The sequence below is a fragment of the Phyllostomus discolor genome, chromosome 8, assembly GCF_004126475.2.
Source record: "Phyllostomus discolor isolate MPI-MPIP mPhyDis1 chromosome 8, mPhyDis1.pri.v3, whole genome shotgun sequence".
Taxonomy (NCBI): domain Eukaryota; kingdom Metazoa; phylum Chordata; class Mammalia; order Chiroptera; family Phyllostomidae; genus Phyllostomus; species Phyllostomus discolor.
This window is the reverse complement of record NC_040910.2, coordinates 19638157-19661111: the sequence shown is the minus strand read 5'-3', so window position 1 is coordinate 19661111 and position 22955 is coordinate 19638157. Positions and strand designations below refer to the sequence as shown.

General features: G+C 38.6%; 2 protein-coding genes across 10 annotated transcripts in view; one reads left to right on the top strand and one right to left on the bottom strand.

Annotated features, from left to right (window-relative positions):
- ARFIP1 (ADP ribosylation factor interacting protein 1) overlaps nt 1–10290 on the bottom strand; it is a 78839-nt gene extending 68549 nt beyond the window's left edge. For 2 of the 6 annotated variants that reach the window (XM_036031908.1, XM_036031911.1), the window contains exon 1: nt 10041–10259. The gene's annotated coding sequence lies outside the window, so the exon portion shown is untranslated. Of the gene's footprint in view, nt 1–10040 lie in introns of all 6 variants that reach the window. The other 4 variants (XM_028519748.2, XM_036031912.1, XM_036031910.1 and 1 more) reach the window with 3 other exon arrangements.
- Nucleotides 10291–10387: 97 nt separating this feature from the next.
- On the top strand, nt 10388–22523 carry TIGD4 (tigger transposable element derived 4). 4 transcript variants are annotated; one of them, XM_036031906.1, is made up of 4 exons: nt 10427–10684; nt 15596–15794; nt 18806–18893; nt 19068–22523. In XM_036031906.1, exon 4 carries the CDS (start codon nt 19571–19573, stop codon nt 21107–21109), a length of 1539 nt encoding a protein of 512 aa, XP_035887799.1. In that variant the 5' UTR covers nt 10427–10684; nt 15596–15794; nt 18806–18893; nt 19068–19570; the 3' UTR covers nt 21110–22523. The 4 variants fall into 4 exon arrangements, with proteins under 4 accessions (XP_035887800.1, XP_035887799.1, XP_028375548.1 ...); XM_036031907.1 differs by lacking the exon at nt 15596–15794 and having other exon boundaries at nt 10388–10491; XM_028519747.2 differs by lacking the exon at nt 15596–15794.
- Nucleotides 22524–22955: the final 432 nt, after the last annotated feature.

Sequence of the window (22955 nt, the reverse complement as noted above, 5' to 3'; positions counted from 1 at the left end):
TATACTATTCTAGACATCCCCCTGTTTATTTTGTACCTACCAACTATGCTTTTTTTTTTAAAGATTTTATTTATTTATTTTTAGAGAGGGAAGGGAGGGAGAAAGAGAGAGAGAGAGAAACATCAATGTGCAGTTGCTGGGGGTCATGGCCTGCAACCCAGGTATGTACCCTGACTGGGAATTGAACCTGTGACACTTTGGTTCGCAGCCCACGCTCAATCCACTGAGCTATGCCAGCCAGGGCTACCAACTATGCTTTTTAATACCTGTACCTTTTCCCCCATTCTCCCTCCTCCCAGAAGATAACCCTCCAAATAATCTCTATATTTATAATTCTGTTCCTGTTCTGGTTGTTTGCTTAGTTTGTTCTTTAGATTTGTTTGGGGTTGTTTTGATTTTACAATCAAAATCACATTCTGCTTTCTACAAATTAAACACACTAGATCTATCCAAAGGGAAACTATAATGAGGAAGTATTCTATACCTTAAAACTCTTAAATGCATTTAGGGTATTCCTAGGACCCAAGAAAGAGACGGCAGGGGGTACTATATTTGCCAGGATCAGGGAGTTAAGAGAAAATGAAAGACTCCATGGATACCAGAAATGAAAAACTGCATTTGAGTCTCCACTATACCAATGAGTTAAAGACTCAGAAATTAATACTAAGGGATGAGTGTTATTGATCAGATATCATAACATGACTTTTTCAAATTAAGGGGCTCACATACCACAAGGGTCTGAAATGCTATTCTCAAAACACCCAAAGGCAGATATAAACAGGGCAGAAAGCAAAAGGATAAACATGGTACATCATACTGGAACGAGAATTTACACTTTTTATCAAAATAAGTATGATATTATGGAATCTAAAGCAAAATTCACTTAAATAAAACAATACATATATGTCTTCTACAAAATACCTTGAATTTTTATGATAAAATACGGGTCTCCAAAGAAACCTCTGAAGAGTTCTTTCAGGGGTCCTTCAGTAAAAAAGTTGAAGAAGTGCTATGAATATAACATATAGGACCAAGGAGCTGTGCCAAGGACAAAGCTAAGGTAGTAAATACAGGGAACTTAGGGGAGAAAGTTGCAGAACTTGGGACTGCTTGCATCTGAACTTGCCTACTGGCTACCAGGCTGAGACAAACGAAAGTGGCTCTCTTTCCTTCATTCCCAATGAAATCTATCGAAACATGTCTACCTTTTCTCACTCATGAATACATAGGAAGAGAATGGGAAGGCTTGTTTTAATTTTGTAATTCAAATTGAACTGACTTGTTTACAGTAAAAAAAAAAAAAAAAAAAAGAGTTAAACACACAGTGTCCACAGTAAATAACTACACGTTTAGAGTTGAAAAATAATATCCAAAATACAGAAGCTTTCTTAGTCAAAACAATTTAAAATAATTTTGTTTTTTATGATGGTAGTTTTCTTAAAATAGGAAAAAAGTCCTTTTCCCTGTCCAATGCAAATGATGTTGAACTGAAAATGGTATTTACCACATTAATATGTTTAATGTACATTACATTTTCTTTCATAAGTAGAATACTCAAACAAAAAGAGATAAGAGAATAAAGAATCACATCATGCTGCCTTTATGTTAACAACTATTTGGTATTTGCAAAAGCTATTTTACTGCATGCGTGTAAGATAGTGATAAATTCAGGTTGTTCATTAAGATAAGCAAATCAGTCTAGACAATTCTAAAGTAGAAAGTTTAAGCAAAATGTAGATAATTCTCAATTACATCTAGTAATGGGAAACAATTTAAAAATCAATCTAACAGGTAATCAATTATTCCCACACCTACCATTTTTACCAACTTTTAACCAAGTAACTAAATTAACTGTTTGGAAAAGTCTTTTTATTTTCCCCATTCAGGTTGTGTTACAGAGAAACTAATGAGAAGTAAAATGATAAGACTCTCAAAACTAAATTACTCCCTGAAAGAAAACCAGCTGTAAATAAACTCTAAATTATTCAGTGTACTGTGTCCTCATTCTTCATAGATGGCTAGCTAAATTCCAGAGCATTAGCAGTGAAGCCAACCAAGAATGAGAGCTGGAGAGTTACTTTAATTCTGTTACTAAATTCTCAAAACTGTCTAAAATAAACCCGTCAATATTCACAGGTAATTTTTCAGTGGAAAAAGCTCAGAGCAAATAATCTAAGAATATAGCTTTATACAGATACAGTTACATATAGAAGAAGTATTTATAGATATGTATGTGTGCGTATACACACACACACACACACACACATACACGAATTAGTTCACATTTCCCAGCAGCAACCCCAACAACAATAAGCACACAGAGTGCCCAGGTCTTGGTTTCTTATACCATCCTTTGGTAAAGGGAATCAGCGCTCCTTGAACAACTGGCTGATTCTAGAACTGGGGCAAGAAATACACAAGGTGAGCTTGGAGGATCTCATAGTGCCAGAAAGTAGAAAGCTGCTTAAAAGAACCAGCTGAAAGAGCTCCCGACGGCCAAAGCTGGAACAGTCTGAGCAACAAAATAGGTCACTAGTACTGGATTATAACTCAAGGTATAAAATAAATATCCATGGGTCAATACTGATGTGTATATACACTTACACCCACACACACACACACACACACACAAACACAAATGACTAATTTAATGAGTGGGGGGAAGAGGCAAATCTCCTTTGCAGAAGTATTCATAAAAGTTTATGTACTACTCCACTTAAGGAGGTGGACCATAACCCTCAACTCCTTAAGTGTGTATTTCCTGTAGTGTCTTTCTTATTAAAACCACAATGTGCAAAAAGAGGAGGGGGAAAAAGTAACTTTACAACAGATAAACCTAATAAACAATATCTCAGGCCAGGTGATCAAGTTTAACATCAACAGTGCTAAGGCATTTTGACAGTATATACTCTTGATGCGAGACTTGAATGGCACTTCACCTCTGTCGTCTTCCTCCTGAAAACACACTCACTGCCCAGACTAATTATGAGAAAAACGTCAGACAATTCCAACTGAGGAACAGTCTACAAAATACAGGTCCAACAACCCTCAAAACTATCAACTCGTCATCAAAAGCCAGGCATCTGAGAAACAAGAGGACCCATGACAGCGAAATGTAATGTGTGAGCCTGTGTGGGGTCCTGGAATAGGAACATTAGGAGAAAACCAAGGCCACCTGAACACGTTAGTTAGTAATAATGTACAAATATCGGTTTGTGAATCATGACAAATGTATCATTCCAATGTAATATGTCAGTAATAGTGAAAACTGGGCTTGGTGTATGTGGGACTCTATACACCATCTCTGTAATAATTCTGTAAATCTAAAACTGTTCTAAAATATGAGTTTATTATACAGTAATCTAAGAATACTGTGCTATATTTTATAACTGTTTTCAATAATAATGTAAGTTTATATTAGTAAAATACTAATTTGCTTTCACATACTTAAAAAAGTAGTATAACTGGCAGTTTTACCACTACTCTATTATCTACTATATTTATAAATATTAATATTCAAAATCCTATATTACAAAAATCCATGGAATGAAACCTCTAATAATATCAGCTTGGAAATTCAATCAATATTTAGGTGTTGGGCACTAAGCCCAGCTAGGTTTTAGGGATTCAACAATGGGCCAAACAAGAAAATAAGATGTGGTTCCTGTCTTCACGGAGTTTGGAGGCAGTGGAAGAGAAAGACAATCATGTAGTCACACAAGCAAATAGAAGCTGGAACTGTGGTAAATGTATGATGTTACTATCTGATCTGGAGGTTCCAGTATTCCCTAAGGAAGCAAAACTTCAGCTGAGACGTGAAGGACAGCCAGGGGACAAGTGAAGGTAAAGTAAAGAATGAGTGGTCCAGACAGGGAGAAATGTATATGCGAGCAAAGGCCTTGGAATGGTGAATGGTAAGGAGCAAGACAGATACAAGGACTGAAACAAGGCTGGCTTGGCTGAAGTGGAGAGTCAAACAGAACATGGGAAAAGATGGGGCTAGAGGCCCAGGCACTGTTGAGGAGTGTCATTGTTACCCTAGAAGCAATGGGAAACCATAGAAAGACTGGGGGAGAGGAGTGGAGAGTGGCAATCGGATGTGTGTTCCAAAATAAATCACTGTGCCATCAGGATGGATAACGGATGAGAGGAACCAAAACAGAAGTAGGCAGACAAGAATTCAGGCCAGTGTCCAAATTTTAGGCAAGACGACAGTAATGAGCTAAAGTGGTAGCAGTAGAAATGGGAAGAAATAGACAGATTCAAGATTAATAAAACCTGACAGGCTGGACATATCAGGGAGAGACAGTTATTAAGGATCACTCCTAGTTTTCTGAGTTTTACAACAGGAAAGATAATGGAGTCTATTCACTGAAATAAGGAACAAAGACAGAGGACCAACATTTGGGGTTTTCTGAGGGGTGGGAAGTGAGAGGGAAATCAATCTAGTTTTAGACATACTGTATTTGAGATGCCTTTATTCAAGAGGGTGCCAACTACAAAGCAAGATACAGTTCTAGAGTTCAAGGGGATAGAAAACACTTAGGCTCTTAAAAAAGCTGACATCTTTATCCTAGAAAAGCAGCTAACTATAGCCCCAAATATCCAAGAAAAACATCAGACTTTGACCAGCTGTATTTAATTAAAACAGAAAGCTGAGAGAAAACATGGCAATATTTTATCAGCTAATACAAAAAATGCAAGACACAGATTTTTAAAATCTTGGTTCAAAAGTATAGTAATTATGTCACTAACTGCACAGTATTTTAAAGTTTTAGCAGAACTGGCCGGTGTTATTGCAAATGATCTAAACCTGCACTGTCCAGTAAAACAGCCACTAGACACATATGGCTACTGAGCCCGTGAAATGTGCCTGGTGTGACTAAGGAACTGAGTTTTTTAAATCCTATTTTTAACTAATTTAAATAGGCATATGGTCTTATCATGGGTTTAGTGCTTTCTCGTGTATTTCACTGTGAATTAACTAGAAGTGGGTGTGGGGCCTAGAGGGATCAGAGAAGTAGAAATTCTCATTCCATCTGCTTATTATATTATTTGAACTTTTATTTCAAGAATATGTTACTCGTATAACTAATGTGCTATATAGAAAAATTAGGAAATACAGAAAGAGGAAAATAAAAATAATCTGTAAACTTACCTTTAGGAAATAATCTACAATTAGCATTAGCCAAATATAAAGAGGATCTAGATTTTTAAGCCTTTAGTTAGCAGTGCCTATGGCACCACTGACCAAGTTACTCTCTGAGTTTTAGCACATTTCTCTTCTGCTCCACACCCATCCTCAAATACCCTGGAAATCCAATTAGGCAGTCTTCATCTCTAGAATTCTACCTCAAAACTGCTACAAATACACATTTAACGGTCCACTTGCCTATCTTCCTTTCATCATCACCCTCCTGTCACCAGTGTCACACCCTTTAATTAGAATCCAATCTCTACTCTGCAATGTCCTAAAATCATTTAGTCACTACGGTGAGAAGAGTACAAGCTTTGGAGTCAAGCGACTTCAGTTACCGAGTCTTGAATTCTCCTTCTGCTACTTGAGTGACCTCAGACTGAATATTCCTGCTGCTTTTTACACCTATTCCTTCATTTGTTCCCAGAAAGTAAGAATTCCTAATACACAGATAGCATTTATAAAGCATAATGCCTAGTCAGAGTTGCACTCAATGAATGACAGCTATGATGAACTTCTCCGTGCCTAGAGCTGTCCTAGATGCTGGAGGTAGCACTCCGAAACCAAACAGACAGGATCCTGGCCATTCTGGAGGTCACTTGCCACTGCTTAACCCCCAAGGACTCTTTCTACCTGGGTTTTGACTACCTGACCCATCCCTATTACGTGTGGCCTCATACAAAGAACTTGATCTAAAATCTCAACTTCTTCATGTGTAACATGGTAATGTTATCTGTCCTACCTACATAACATAATGTCCTGACATAAGTGGAATAAAAATAAAATGAGAATGTATGTCAAAGTGCTTTGTAAATCATTATATGCTGAATAAACAGAAGGTATTAAACAAAGAGTAACAGATTCCTCTTTAGGCCAAAGCTTTCCTTCCATTCAGTGTGCTGAGGATGGATCACAGATGTGCTGAAATCCTGACCCTCTCTCCCTGCCCCCTCTGCCTCCAGCGAGCCAGGGAGGGCCTGGCTCAGCCTGTCATACAAATATAACCATTTTCCATGAGTGCCACGATGCAGGAAAGTTTGGAAAACCTGTCTGAAGCACTATTTCATGCTAGCAGAAATGAGCTGGCGAACTCACTCTCTCCCCTGGATGATTTAGGGTTCACCATCCAACTCTGCTACTCTTACGATCCTGCTCCAAAGATGGTGTGTCACAATTTTCCAAAGGGTAAAAGAGGATAAAGCTTGAACACTGAAGAGCTGCTAGCCCAAAGCTGTCAGAGATATACAAAAATGAAAGAAAAAAACTCTTTGGTGAGAACTGGCAATGATATTGCCACATTTTCACAAAAGATATGAGCAATTTCCAACAACACCTGCCTATAACCATCTGAAGATGAAGGTTTAAAAGTAATGGAGGAGAGGGGAATAACAGTAAGATAGAGGGAACAAAGGGAAAAGGAATAAAGGAAAAAAATATACTTTTGTCTAGCAGCCAATAGCTGAGACTCTGCAAGCGCTGTTCAGTGGCTTCCATGACAGCCTAAAGCTAGTTGAGACCAAAGATAAGATTATTTGCAGATTCTTTTGTTTTACACTATTCTTCACACACGCTAGAACTAATGCTGGTACTTATCTGACTTTGAGACTGTCATGGTCCCTAAGTCGTCATCTTCCATATTATGTGCAACCACTCTTTCCAGTCTGTACATATATTGTTAGTTCTTCACCCATAGAAGTAGCATCGTAAATTCTCTGTTTTTTTACTCCTTCCTCCATCCTGAATTTATAGCTTACTCTATCCCAAATCTATCATTCTGGAGTATACAGGGTCTGGCACAAATAATGCCTTTTTTTATTACAAAACCTTTGTTTCAAAATCATAAGCATGTAATTCTGTAACAATATCACAATCAAGCACACCATATGACATTTTAGCCAAAATGTTCAAATCAAAGCTATAAATTCTTACACCCGTGTTCTTATCCTACCAACCACTCAGGCAGGCGTTACTTCTGCCGGACCCTGTATACGTACCTCTCAACTCTCACAATGCTGAGTTTATTATTTAAAATCCTTATTTTCACATTTTCTACTCCTCATGTCATAACACACACACACACACACACACACACACACATTTATATCCATCCCCATGGCAAAAGTCTATCAAATAACACTCCAAATTTATTTCTCTTTGTCCTACTTTTCGGTATGACTTCAACCAGGTGTTTGTCCACTGTAGATTAGTAAAAGAAAATATCTTATTTTCTTAATGGCTGACAAAAAAGCAGGTGAGATACCTCTAACTCAGGCCAAACAAGATGTAAAGAAAATATGATAGAAACTGTCTAGAGCGGTAGCTAAGGGCTCACAAACGGGAGTCAGACGGCCTAGGTTCACTTCTGGCTCCATCTGTGTAATCCTGAGCAGATTACTTTAGCTTCAGTTAATTATTTAGTTTCATAGTAATCATTTAGTTTCTTCATCTATAAACATGGGAATTTTAGCTGTCTTCTGAGGCTGCTGTGAAAATTACATGAGATCATTGTGCAAAGCATGTAGCATAATGCCTGCCACACAGTAAGCAAATGAATGTTAATTGTTGTTATGGTGTTAGATATAACACCACATTGCCTGATTCCGTCATTACATTAGAAGGAAACTAACATAGTATAATTTACTCTTTGTAAAGTTATGTTTTCTGCTCCTCCTCAAGTGAGGGTGTTAGAAAATTATTTTATTTTGTGAGCAGAAGAAACTGGTTCCTCTATACAGACTATGATAAGCTTTACAGGTCTCTTCAAGTTCTAACACTCTATGAAACAAATGTAAACTATTTAGAACTTTAATCCTTCATCAACACATACTGCATAACCAAATCAGTAAGTTCAAATATGCACTCTAAACTTGCTTTAGATTTGGAAGGGTACTAACTTATTCAAAAGAGAGAACAATCACTAATATACTTATTATAGAATGGTGGGAAAGGGGATGTTATGATAAGCAAAAGTATATTGAAAGCTTATAGACAACACTATGAAACATCTTATTTGCCCATCCTTTTGGGCAAAGCCAAGGCCCAAAGTGGATGCCTAAAGTGAAAAACGGGAAAACGAGTGCAAAGTGCAATAAGAATTTATTTTTTTACACTGAACTGTATCTAGGTTGGTGATATATAATATGCACTTAAAAACTAATAAACACATTAATTTATAAACACACTGTATCTTCATGGCATTGGCCACAAATAGCTATCCCTAAAAAGAAACCTCAGAACCACAAATCAGGAACTAAAGTAGGCAACTTACTTCCTTCTCTAGGTGTAGGGAGGAATTTAGAAACAGTGATGTTTTGAAGTAGTTAGAGAGATTTCAGTATAAAGCTAGAATCTCTGCATTCTACTCTCCCCAAACAAGCTATTTAAATTTTGAAAAATAAAGCCCCACAAAAGTTTCCATTAACTTCAACAAGACACTAAGACATGGTTATACAACTGGGGGTTATATATCATATATATATACAGCATACATATATGTTGTATATATACACACATACACACACTATCTGGAGATTATATATCTCCTTTGAGAATTTGATAAAAAGAATGGACCCTCCCCCGATGCCAAAATGCACTCACACAAAACTTTGCACATAATTTCAGAGTTGGGGTTGAGTCACAGACATAACCCAAGATTAAGATAATTTATTACTTTGAAAAATAATGAAAGTGAGGCAGAGATTTTAATCTAGGAAATAAAATAAGATTAGAAATACTTTCTAGCGTCAGACTGTGGTGGCTGGGAGAGGGTGTTGGTCATGCTAGGCAAGGAAAACAAACAGGACAAACGGGGAAAAAAAGTGGATTAAAACAGTACTAACATATAGTGTGTTGTAATCACTCTGAGAGAGCAGCAATGCCATGGCCAATTCCTGCAGCCTTAACACAGGACTCATTTAAAGTAACCAGTTCTGGTGCCCATTTCCATGCCAATGAAGTTAATTAAGCGATAAACGTGAACACACCCTTGCAGGTCAAAGCACAAGTTTATGAAAAGTCTTGCATATCTTCCACTTTTCCTTATCAAATAAGAACCAAGTCAGAGAAAGTATATACTTTAGGAGATGACTAAGGCACAGGAACAGAAATCCTAAAAAGGGAGGTGGCTAAAGGATTTGCAGGAAGTGTAAACTACACACTTTTTTGAGATCAAAATGCTGGAGAAAGATAAGAACAAAAAAAGGAAGTAACAATAAAGTAAAAGGAAAAAGCATCTAGAAACTGTTCTTTAAAAAAAAATCTCTCCTTTTCCTAGACACGTAAACAGCAGTAACTTGGCAAAGAGGAACGACAGCACAACCTCCCTCCCAAACTCCAGCATTCCTTGGACGTTCCCACGAGCAGTCGGGCTTGGGACATTTCCTAAGCAAGGCTTCTCCTGCACTACTGCCCGGAGAAACTCTCGGAGGGACTATCACTGTCCCCCGTCTCGCACTGAGGGAGAAAGGAAGTGGGGGATGCAGGGAGAGAAGAGACATAAAGTATGGACACCAAACCTGAAGGTGGCCCACTCTGAGGCTTAATTGAGAAAGACCTGGATCCTGCAACCCCTCTTCCCACCCAATGCATGCAAAGCCAAGAGGGTGCCGCCCTGTAAGGGCCAGGCCTCCCTCTTTACCCAGCTATTTCGGGGGACACACTCAGGGAGGACTGGAGGAATGAAAGGGCAGAAACCAAAAACTGAACACTTGGGCAAACATGCTAAAGACTAAGCATAGAAGTGTCCTGTGCATGTCCGGAACCCCAAAGGCAACGTGTCCGCCACAGCCACCACTCAGACTAGCCTTCCTCCGCCTGCTTCCAGGTGGGCCAGCTCCGCCCTCACCTGTCTGCTGGGAACCCCGCAGCTCTCACGTCGAGGAAGATCCTTGCCGCTGCTCTCCGGAATGATCTTAACCCTGGGAAGGAGTGAGCGGAAACGGGACCTGGGCCTTTTCCTTCTTCCCCTCCCCCCACGCACCTCGGCTTCTCGGGGGCGGGAAGCTAAAGCAGCTGTCACAGCCTCTCACTGACCAACCGACGAGGACACAGACGGGAGACCTCCCAACCCGGCCTACGACGCGAACTGCGGAGCCGGAAGTGAGGAAACCGGAAGTAACGCTGTCCTTGGCTCTGGACGTCCTCTCTCTCCCTCAATCTCCAAGAGCCGGCCACGTCTCTATGGTGCCAGCGCGTCTCCCAAGAGACCCCTCCGCCCCTCTCCCGGAGGCTAGCCCCGCCCCTCTCGCTGCGGCCTTAGCAACCACATCCGGGGCTTCGCTGGTGCCGTTGCCCTGGTAATTTTCTGGCTTCGGCGGGATCACAGAGGGGTGTGTACGAGAGTTCTGAGGCACAGGGCAGAGCTGGGAGCTTGCGGAAGGGCGCGCGGGCCTGATCTTGAGTGGTCGGAGGTCTCCAGGAGTCCTCGGCATTCTTCTTTCTCACTCACACACCCCAGCTTCACGCGTTAGGCATCTCTCCCAACTGACGGTGAGCTGGTGGCGGGAGGGTGGAAGTGGACGTAGCTCACCGCCACGCAAATCACCGGAAAGCCAAAGCTTCTTTCTCAGCTGCCGGAGAGTACGGAGGTTGTTCCAGCCCCGCGAAGGGTGGGAGGGTGGAGGGAATGCGGGGTTAGAGAACTGGTGGGATGCAGGCGCCTCACCCGCCCCGCTTCTTCAGTGCCTGGAGAGCCCCCTCCCGCTACGTCACTCACGCTCACGCCTTTCAGCAAGACCAGACCACCCACGCCCCCCATCCCTGTGTTCTTGTTACTTGCTCTGTCTTTGTGATCACTTTCTGCACTGCTCCCTCGTTGACAGTGGATTCCCGATACTGCTCTTTCCTGCTTCTCTTTCTTTATCCATACCACTGATTTCTCCTTTCTTTGTTTGCCCTTTACATAAGATCATTGCCCGGTCTGTAGAAACCGCGCAACAATCCCTTCTCTTAGATCTTTTTGTAGTTTCCTAAATTGAGGCCCCAAACGGGACTTGGGATACTCTCCCTAGCTCCAGCGCTGACTAGAGGGAATGTATGGCCTCGCAATGGTGCTAGACATACGTGAAGCTCATTTACATACTGTACACACAGTTGGTTCGCCCACACACGTCTCCCTTCAAGGTTCTGGACTGCTTTTCCTTTGACAGCCGTGGCCACTTTTTTTCTTTTTCTTTTTTTCTTTCTTTTTTTTACCGCCATTTCACTTGTAGAAAGGCGAAACGTAACAGTGCACTCCGTGGGGTTTATCCTTCTTTAGACCATATTTCTCACCTGCTTTTCCTTGTCACATTCACTAACAAGATGTACTTCATAACTTATTTCATAAGTGCCCAAAGGCAGACTCTGCCTCTTCAAATTTCTAGGGAGTTTCAACACAGTGAACAGTACAATATATCCCTGTACCGATATCTTCCCCATATCCATGAATAGTAAATACCCATGACACTAAAAATGTTTCAAAGGTAAAAAAAAAATATTCATGTTCTGAAATCTCCAGGACACCTCCTCTGGCAAAAAACAGCGCTGAAATTCCAAAACATAAATTTGTATGTAAAGGACTCTTATCTTACATAGCTCTGTTCTTAAAAGGAAAGAGCAAATATATGCCAGTTCACTCAAACTGTAACTTAAGTTCTATAGCTTACTCTGGACTTCTTTGTTCAAAGCCATCTTGTTAGTCTTCTCAGTTATAAGAAAAGGGTCCCAATTAGAATAATTACTGCTCTTACTGTATAGAAACCGAATGGAATTTGGTAGCTAAACACAAGTGTTCTGAAGTCCCAAAAGGGTGACCAGGAGGAGGAGGTGCAAGCCAGTGCTGGCGGTTCTTGAGTGACGCGTACTTAACTGTTTTGAGCTGGCTGGTACCCTAAGGATTCCCGCTAGTTGTCTTGAGTTTGGGGTCATGTAGCTGCGTTACAGTTAGTCTATTAGTCTGTTACACTCAGAGGTTTTTTGTATGTTAGAAAGATGGACACTTGTTCTAGTTATTTTTCCTTAGCTGGATGGTGTCCTTGGAAGCTGCTAATGGTTTTGATAGAGATTCTGATGGATTTGAACCCACTTGGAACTAATGCTAACTTCTACTTGGTGACGGTGTTATTCTTCACGTCAGGTACTTTTTAGTCTAGTGTGATTCTGGCCCTGTGTATAATTAGTCCTCATAACATAGTGTAATGCTGTGCAAGGCTATGTACAGGATTAATCTTACCAATGATTTCTCCTGCTCCAAGGGGAATTAGAAGGCAGGTTGGCTTGAAGAAAACACTGGAAGCTGCTTGAGCTGGTGATGGAAAACTGAAAGTCTATGTACTTTCTTTGGGGAATTTTTCATACTACCGGAAAGACCTTATTTTAAATGTAGCCTTGCTTAGATGGAGACATTTTTTCCCTTCCTCTTTCTTTCCTCCCTCCTTTCTTTTTTTTTTTTTAAGATTTATTTATTTATTTTTAGAGAGAAAAGGGAGGTAGGGAGAGAGAGAAGGAGAGAGAGAAACATCAATGTGTGGTTGCCAGGGGCTATGACCTGCAACCCAGGCATGTGCCCTGGCTGGGAATCGAACCTGTGATGCTTTGGTTCCCAGCCCACACTCAATCCACTGAGCTACGCCGCCTGCCAGGGCTCCTCCCTCCTTTCTTCCTTTTTTCCTTTATTTCTTTCTTAACCACTTCCCTGCCTTCCTCCTCTTTCTTTTTTCTTTTCTTTTTTTCCTTTTCTTTCTCTCTTTCTCTCTCTCTCCTTCCTTCCTTCCTTCCTTCCTTCCTTGCCTCCCTCCCTCCCTCATCTCTCTCCCCCTTTTCCCCTAGAGCTTCGGGAGTTCCACTTGCCAGTTTTCAGGAAGAATAGATGACAACTATTTTTCTCTCAGTTGGCAATTATGTTTGGAGAGAAAAAAAAAAAAGGGAATAGCTGCCTGCTGTGTATGCTTATGACAGGGGGATTTTCTACTTATTTACCTTTGTACTATTATTGGCTATTATTCAGCTTTCCAAAAACCAGGTACCATTTATTCATTTGGCTTGTGAGGAACTCTAGCAGCCTACCTTTCATTTATTGACCAGAAGGAAAGAGGCAACAGGTTAAAGGATATTGCTATTATTCCTTTATGAATGAAGTAAATATGAATGTAACCTTGTTTCTTTGCCTTAGATTTTGAATACTGTATACTATTTATCAATATTATTTCCTCAACAGAAAAGAAAGAGGTACTGTCTTCAGATCTTTTTTAGGGGAATTCTGGTAATGTAATAATTTCATCACTTTATTAACAGTTCCCTTTTCATGGAAAAATACGTAGTTACTGATTGCACAGTGTAATTCTCTGGAAACAAATTCTTTATTAGAGGATACTGATTAATGGAACACTTCTAAAAATATATTTTATTGATTATGTTAATGCAGTTGTCCCATTTCCCCCCCTCTATCCCCCTCTGCCTTGCAACCCCCAGTCCCACCAGCATTCCCCCACCTTAGTTCATGTCCATGGGTTGTACATATAAGTTCTTTGGCTTCTACATTTCCCATACTATTCTTAACCTCACCCTGTCTATTTTGTGCCTACCATTTATGCTTTTTATTCCCTGTACCTTTTCCCCCATTCTCTCCCTCCTCCTTCCCACTGATAACCCTCCATGTGATCTCCATTTCTGTGGTTCTGTTCCTGTTCTAGTTGTTTGCTTAGTTTATTTTTGTTTTTTTAAGGTTCAGTTGTTGATAGTTGTGAGTTTGTGGCCATTTTACTGCTCATAGTTTTGATCTTCTTTTTCTTAGATAAGTCCCTTTAACATTTCATATAATAAGGGCTTGGTGATGATGAACTCCTTTAACTTGACCTTCTCTGGGAAGCACTTTATTTGTCCTTCCATTCTAAATAATAGCTCTGCTGGATAGAGTAATCGTGGATGTAGATCCTTGCCTTTCATTACTTTGAATACTTCTTTCCAGCCCCTTCTTGTCTACAAGGTTTCTTTTGAGAAATCAGCTGATAGTCTAATGGGAACTCCTTTTTAGGTAACTGTCTCCTTTTCTCTTGCTGCTTTTAAGACTCTCTCCTTATCTTTAATATTGGGTAATATAATTATAATGTGCCTTGCTCTGTGCTTCCTTGGTCCAACTTCTTTGGGACTCTCTAAGCTTCCTGGACTTCCTGGAAGTCTATTTCCTTTGCCAGATTGGGGAAGTTCTCCTTCATTATGTTTTCAAATAAGTTTTCAATATCTTAGTCTTCCTCTTCTCCTTCTGGCACCCCTATGATTTGGATGTTGGAGTGCTTAAAGTTGTCCTGGAGGTTCCTAAGCCTCTCTGTTTTTTAAATTCTGTTTCTTCATTCCAGTTGAATTTCTTCCTTCTGGTTCACATTGTTGATTTGAGTCCCAGTTGATCAATGGAACATTTAAAGAAGCCCTTGAACAGTAGAATGAGTAGAACATAAGAGTAGACATGGTTTTAACTACAAAGGGAAAAAAAACTGAAGTTATTCGTAATTCCATTACCCAGAGTTAACATTTAACATTTTAGTTGCCTTTTTTCTATGTGTATATATTTTTTCTTCATTTGTTCAACAAATCATTAGTGAGAACCTTTTTTTGTTGGCACTAAGCACTCTAGGAATAGCCATGAGCCCCTGGTTTTACGTCACTTTCAGTGTCTGTTTTATCTGTTGGTATACAGTTTTGTATTTTGCTTCTTTCACTTAATAAAGCATTCAGTTTTCCTCATATCATCAAATAATGTTTAGTGGCTCAGTAGTATTTCAGCATAGAGATTTTCCTTAATTTATTTATGTAATACTTTTGGTTGCACATTTAGGTTATTTCCAATCTTGTCTGTAATTATAAAACAACTGAGGAATATTATAGTGTGGCAGAATTCTAAGATGATTCCCAATGATCCTCACCTTGTATAATTCCCTCCCTTGTGAATGTGAGAGGATATCATTCCCATGATTATGTTATATTACATTCAAAAAGGATTTTGCAGATGTACCGTATATCGCCATATATAATGCACACTCACGTTTCTGTGCACAGCATACATGGGATTATTGTTACCCATGGTATTAATCATTATACCCATGTATAATTTGCATCCTTATTTTTCCCTCAAAAATTTGGGCAAAAAATGTGCCATTTACAAGGCAAAAGACAGTAATTAAGGTTACTAATCAGTTGACTTTGAGTTCATCAAAGGGGAACTAATCTGGGTGCGCCTGCACCGATTACATGGGCCTTTAAAGAGCAGAGAGTTTTCTCCTGTTGGTGGCAGCAGAGGAAGTCAGAGAGATTGGAAATGTGAGCGAGATTTGACATGAGGAAGGTTCTCTGTTGCTGAAATGAAGAAGGCCACAGGCAAGCCCCTGACAGAGGCCTCCAGGAGCTGACAGCAGTCTCTGCTGACAGCCAACAAAAAACCAGGGACGTCAGTCCTACAGCCACTAAGAGCTGAAGTCTGCAAATGACCTGAATGAGCTTGGAAGCCAGTGTACTCCCCAGAGCCTCCAGATGAGAGTCCCAAATGACTGACATCTGGATTTCTGCCTTATGAGACCCTAAGCAGAGGACCCAGTTGAGCCCACTGGACTTCTGGACCCACAGAACTGTGAGATAATAAATGGCTCTTGTTTTAAGCACTACATGTGTGGTAATTTTGTTATGCAACAATCAAAAACGAATACATTTATAAACTTGATTATTTTTATATCTATAATTACTTGGGGGGAAAATCCTAAGTAATGGACTTGCTGAATAAAAGTTATGTGCATTGTTAAGGTTTTTGTATCCTATTGCTAATTTGCCCTACATGAGCTTTGTACCAATTTATATGCCTCCTAATAACCTATGTTACAGCATCCAAGAGAACACTAGATACTACCATTCTGACAGACAAAAACCAAAACCAAATAGGTATCTTCTATTTTGAAAGATGATTTACAATTCCATTATTACCAGTAGAATTGACCATTGTTTTCTTTAGTTAGCTCCATTGTTCACAAAGAGAAAATAGGCTCTAATGGGTAGTACAGCACTTCTCTGCTGTAATATTTTCAAGGGGTAGAATGATTAATGAGCCTAACTGAGAGAATGAACAATTCTGAGAAATATTTGCTGCTGCTATTCTCTCAGATGTAATATTGTGGGAGAATGCAAAATGTCAGCTTCATTGATTAGGCACTAGGTGCCTTATTCTTTTCTAGGGAAAAGGTCTAGCTTCTCCAATTTAGCATTAGAAATGTGTTATTTCAGTAATAAAGATATATTGTATCTTACAAGGGAATATTGTAGCTTTGACTACTGTTTTGAAAGGAAATACATACTATTACTTATAAGAAAAAATAATCAATATCTCCCTAAATAGACATATCACTTATCGAATTGATCAAGATAACCAGTAACCTCTGATTATATATATATTATATTGCTTCATTTGAGATGGTATAAGGGAGGAAATTCAAGTTACTTTTTCTGTAATCCTTGTAATTGGGATAGTAGGGTTTCTATCTGACAAATGAAATAAGGCAGAAAGAAAAAGAGGAAGGACAAAAGAAAAGTGAGAGTGAAGTTGGCAGATTGAAGAGTAGTTTTCCTTGGTTTTGTCTTTTTTAAAAGTCGGTTCTTGCTACCTCAGTTTCTGAAGGTTGGTATCTTCCTAATAAGAGCAAGATATTTTTAAATTTTTACTTTGAAATAATTGTAGATGATGTATAGGAAATTGCACAAAAATGTATGGGATATCCCATATATTAGTACTTGTTTTTTATTGAATGGTCACATCCTTCCCTCGGTGGTTATTTGTGTTCACGGAACTCACAATGGCCTGTTCTGTGGGGTCTGATACTGCCCTTTGTGGTTGTCGTTCAGTTTGGATAGGCATTGGAAATGCCGACTGGGCTTGGTGCTGGGGGCATGGGACGTGTAACTGTTATCAGAGGAGGCTCCCCCAGTGTGACTCAGGGACACTGTGACATAGTGAAAGGCATGGCTGACCTGACACGAGACAGAGCCTGGATTCCAGACTGCACTCGAGCCCATTATAACTGTATGAGTTTTGAAGTCCGCTTGCACCTTCCTCCTGAGTTGTTCAGAATATAGGAAGCAAAGTGGTTTGGAAACTAAAACCTAGGCTCTCATAATAATTATTAAGGCCTTTCTTGTAATAACAACAGCAAACTTCTTTACTGGTTGTAATTCCTATGGCAAAAATTCCTTTTTTGATTTGGACAACAAAGGCAGAAGAATTTTCTCAAAAAATTTAAAAATAAATTTTGTGTAAAAAAAATGCATGTGTCATCTTGAAATCCAGGAGGACAGAGAGAAAAGCTAGAGGGATGGAGCACCCACACGATTTCACACAGCAGTAACACCCACATGTCAAATTGGTTTGCTGCCTGGGTCTGCAGTAGGCCTGAAGCCTGTAGATTCAGTACTGTTTGGTTTAAGAGACTTTGCTTTCAGTATATAGAGGGGTGGGCAAAGGTTGGTTTATAGTTGTTTGTATGGAAAAAGACAAGTAATACAAACAAATAATACAATAATAAGTGATGATATAAGAATAAATTGTAAACTTACTTTTGCCGACCCCTGTACAGTAAGATTCCAGAATTTTATATACTGACCTAACAAAAGGGACATTAGAGAGAAGATGAGAATGAGGATATCATCACCAAACATTCATTGAACACCTTGTAAGGTGCTAAATATTCTGCTCAGTGCTGTACATGCTCTCACGGAATCTCACTGAGTGCTCAATAACCCTTTGAGGCAGGTGCTGTAGTTAACCCCTATTTTACAAATAAGAAAGCTGAGGTCAAATGGTTAAGTAAACCACCCAGGATCTCATTAAGTACTAAGTGGTAGAGTCACCTGTCAACTCAGGTGCGCCTAGCCCCAAAGCCTGTATCTTTACACTACAGCAGGCCCTTTATTTTTCAGGTAAGGAAGTGGGGAGGTTAAGACCCATGGTCACTGTCCTTTTTATTCTTAGTCTAGGTCTTTTTCTGCATTGTCCTCTTGATAATTTGTTTACTCCGATGCATTGTCAAGTTTGTCTGGCCTCTGTGCATCTGGCTAATGTGTCAAATCAATAAAATAAAGTTAGGTTTTCACACATTTAGATAGAATAAGATTTAGATTCTTAAACTAATGAAATCACGATTTGATTTTTAACGAAACATTTTCTTTTTTTAAGTTTTTATTTATTGCTTTTAGAGAGAGAAAGGGAAAGAGAGAGAGGAAAAAAAACCCCATCAGCTTTGTTGTTTGACTTATTGATGCCTTCATTGATTGCTGCTTGTAGGTGCCCTGAGCAGAGATCAAACCTGCCACCTTGGTGTATCAGGGCAACACTTAACCAATGGAGCTCCCCAGCCAGGGCCTAGTGCAGCGTTTTCTACCAGATTCCGATAAAGGAGACACCATCTCCCGTGTGCTATTAAAAGTTGGACCTTGTGACTGCTGTCTGACTGTGTTTTTCTTTTAGAGAAGTCAGAGGGGGCAGTCTGTGACTGCATGTAAAAAATAGCTGCCAAAGATACATCCAGCATCATTTTTAGTTCTTTAATTTTGGTAAGCACACATTTTCAAAACAGATTAAATTTGTCTGGTTTATTTCAGAAGTATATATTACAAACCATGCAAAGGCAAGTGAAAATTCAAATGACAGAGCAGAGCTAAAGAGCTTGTTACAGAGGCCCTTCCAAAGGTAAGCATTTCTCCTGCTTTGGTTATTATGTTTTCAGAAATGTGCTCCCATTCTTTTTTAGTATTAAAAGCATAACTAATTAGTATAAATATTCTTTTTGATATTCAATTGACATATCATTGCTAAAAATGCTGGGGTTTATTTTTTGTTTTTTTGTTTTTTTACATTTTCAAGAGACAGAAGATATGTGGTCAAGCCCTAGAAGGATTCCACTGTTTTCTTCTCTGCCCTGAAGACTTGGAAATTAAAGGGTAACATTTTGCATAAAAATTTCTGAACGCTGTTTGCTCTTATCTCTGAGGCCTTTGTGCAGAATTAACAGGAGGTTTAATGCCCGAATGGATAAAATGGATCATCTTAAAGGATTGAAGTTCCAAAAATACATCAGCAGGACTGGACAGCTCTGACATAATGAGATTTCTATTTTCGCTTACTTCTGGAACTCTGAATAGACTATAAACTGTGCTACACAAGGTCTTGGGGAAGGAAGTTTCTCTTCTAAATTATTGCATACTATATATTTAGTCATCAATTTCCTAAGGAATAAGACTTAGTACTAACTTTTTAATATATGAAGTGGGAGAAAGGGCAGCAATTGCTGTCACACTGGAAAAGCAACTTAATTAAAGAAACAGACCCCAGGAAGAGGAGAAATCTCTGGATAAGCACTGGGTGAGATGGCAGAAGCTTCTGCAGATGCCTCAGCTCTGCCTGTAACAGTGAAAAAAAAGAAAAGTCTATCCATTGAAGAAAAGATTGACATCATAAATGCAGTAGAAAGTGGCAAGAAAAAAGCAGAGATTGCAGCTGAATATGGAATAAAGAAAAATTCTTTGTCTTCTATTATGAAGAATAAAGACAAAGTTCTAGAAGCTTTTGAGTCTCTGAGATTTGATCCAAAGAGAAAAAGACTGAGAACTGCTTTCTACACAGATCTGGAAGAGGCATTAATGAGGTGGTATCGAATTGCTCAGTGTCTAAATGTGCCAGTTAATGGCCCAATGTTGCGTCTAAAAGCTAACGATTTTGCCCAGAAACTGGGACATAATGATTTTAAGTGCAGTAATGGATGGCTGGATCGCTTTAAATCCAGGTATGGCTTAGTATTCAGAGCTCAACCTGTAGAAGCTACAGGTGTATCAGCAGACCCTTCAACTGTTTGGCACCAAAATGTACTTCCTTATTATTTAAATGATTATCATCCTAAAAATGTTTTTAATATAAAAGAGACTGGGCTGCTTTATCGAATGTTGCCTACAAATACATTTGCATTTAAAGGAGAAACATGCTCAATTGGAAAGTTATGCAAAGACAGAATAACTCTGGTGGTTGGGACAAACATGGATGGCTCAGAGAAACTTCCTTTGCTTATCATTGGGAAAAACAGAAATCCACATTGTTTCAAAGGTATAAAATCATTGCCTGTGCATTATGAAGCTAACAAAATGGCATGGATGACCTCAGATGTATTTGAAGAGTGGATGCGGAAGCTTGATGAGAAATTTCAAGCCCAGCAACGAAGAGTAGTAATTTTTGTTGATTCTTTTCCTGCACATCCAGAGGTCAAGAACCTAAAGTCCATTGAGTTAGCATTTTTCCCATCATGCTTGTCTTCCAAATTTATAGCTATGAAACAAGGTGTTATTCAAAGCCTTAAAATCAAATATCGACATTGTCTTATCAAGAAATTTTTAAGTTCTGTTGAAGGCAGCAAAGAATTTACATTTTCCCTGCTAGATGCAGTGGATACCTTGCATCTCTGTTGGAGGGCTGTAACCCCTGAGACTATTGTCAAGAGCTATGAAGAGGCAGGATTCAAATCTCAACAGGGAGAAAGCGACAAGACAAATGCAGAGACTGACACCGGTCTCGATTTGGTTGCCCACGCGCAGGCAGCAGGAGTGGAATTTCCCGAAGGCTTATCTATAGAAGAGTACGCTGCGCTGGACGATGATCTGGAGACGTGTGAGGCAGCGCCGAATGGTGACGAGGTATGGACCAAAGACAGTGAATCAGACGAAACCGGATTTTATGTTTCTGATGAAGAGGATGACGGTGGATCTCTGGGAACTGAACTCCCTTTACCATCAAAAACCGAGGCAGTAACTGCTTTAGATACTCTTAAAATTTTTCTTAGAAGCCAAGATATGAATGATGAGCTTCATAATTCTTTAGCAGACCTTGAAATTTTTATTAACTCTTTGTCATCTAAGTAATTATTATATAACATCTGAAGAGCAATAGCGTTACCTGCTGTATTTTACTATATGAGGTATAGAAAAGGAAAATACCACTTAAACATAAAAAATGAAAAATTAGTAGTCTTCGGTTTACTTGCAGATGTCTTTGATCTGAATAGAAAAATTCCCTAGGTAGATTAAATAATCATTAAGTAAATGAAAAACTTGAATTTCAAATTAGCAAGCTTTTGGAAAGTAGAAATGTGTATCAGAGGCCTTGTACTTGAGAGATATAGTATATATGCTAAAAATAAAAAAATTCTCCAGCTGTCTGATTTATACAGGTTGACTCAGTGATTGCTATTTCCTTTTTTTTAATGTTCAGATTATGTTCCAGAATATTTTAATTTATCTACCTCACCTAAGAAACAAAATATCTATTATTGCTTAGTTATTTGATTTTAATACATATATGCACATATAACTAGACTCTTAAGTATCAAGTATTAATTTTAAATTACTTAATTTTTCTCACAACTAGCTAATCCTCCTAAGAAATTATAAAAAACTACTAAAAATAAAATCTTACCCAATTATACACCAAAATGATTTCAAATTTGTCTTAATTATGTTCAAGTTATTTCTACATAAGGTCAAACAAAAGACTATGACCTTGTCAGATTCTTTAAATGTATAACCAGAAGATGCTATGGATTCTCCCTAAATACTTGTATGTATGTCTAATAGCAAAGTACATTATTGAAACATTTATTAAGCTCTTAAGATATTTATATTTTAATAAGACTACTCTTAAAAGTAAATACGAAGGTTACATATGCTGTTACTAGAAAAGAAAATAACTTATGTGGTTCTTAGTTTTCTAATTTTAACAGCTGAAGCTTATAATCTGTAATATTTAATTGTTTTCTTGATTTTACTGAATTTTATTTTTAGGAAAAACTGACTTGTCCTTTTAGCATATTCTAATGTATTTAATCCCTCCCTCCACCCCTATAGTAATATTTTGGATTAAAAATCTGTTTGAGGAAGCTTTGTCTACCAAATGTTTAAAAATATTGTATAAAATTATTTACTCTTCATCTATAAAAGTTTTAAACAGTAGAAATATAACAATGTGTCAAACTTTTCTATTTTTAAATTATAAATTGTATGCTTATTTAAGTTAGAGCTAATTCAGGGCTCCATTTGAAAAGTATTTTGAAACAATGTAAAATGTTATTCAGATTATTTTTAATATGAATTATTATTAGTGTGACAACAAAAGACATATTTGGAAGGAAATATTTATAGAAAGTGTTTTTATTTTCCACTGTTGATTTACTCTGCTTTTGAGATTTTATAATAGCGAGGCTTAAAAATGTATTAAAATGAAGAGAGTTTCTTTTAGAGTGAAATGTGGATTATTTAAATTGAATTAAAGGCATTCTTATTAATGATTTGATTTAAATGGTTAGCGCAGCAGATCGTGGACCTGCAGTGGCTCCTCAGAGCCACAGCTGCAGCAGTAGCGCCTGTGCGTTTTGAGTCCTCCACAATCGTTTCCCCGCTTCTTCCACTTCATAACATTTGGGGGTGAAATATTTCCATTCTAATCATTCCAGATACCGTATGACGTAAGAATTATTATCTTCACTTTTACAGATGAGGAAATTAAAAGCTGAAAATACCAAATGATTTGGTTAAAATCTCAGAGCCCAAACTAAAATGCAGTAATTCCCTGTCACATACATAGTCCTGTGTTATTCTATCTATAGACCTTTATGCTTTTTTTCTATACTCTGTAAAAGAAAATTCTAGTATTTTTCCTTTGAGTTTAGGAGCCTGAGGGCGAAGTATTTTAAGAGAGCTTGCTGAGTCCATG

What these genes read in the sequence shown, in the direction of transcription:
- TIGD4 (XM_036031907.1), top strand. Translation starts at nt 19,571, where the DNA reads ATGGCAGAAGCTTCTGCAGATGCCTCAGCTCTGCCTGTAACAGTGAAA.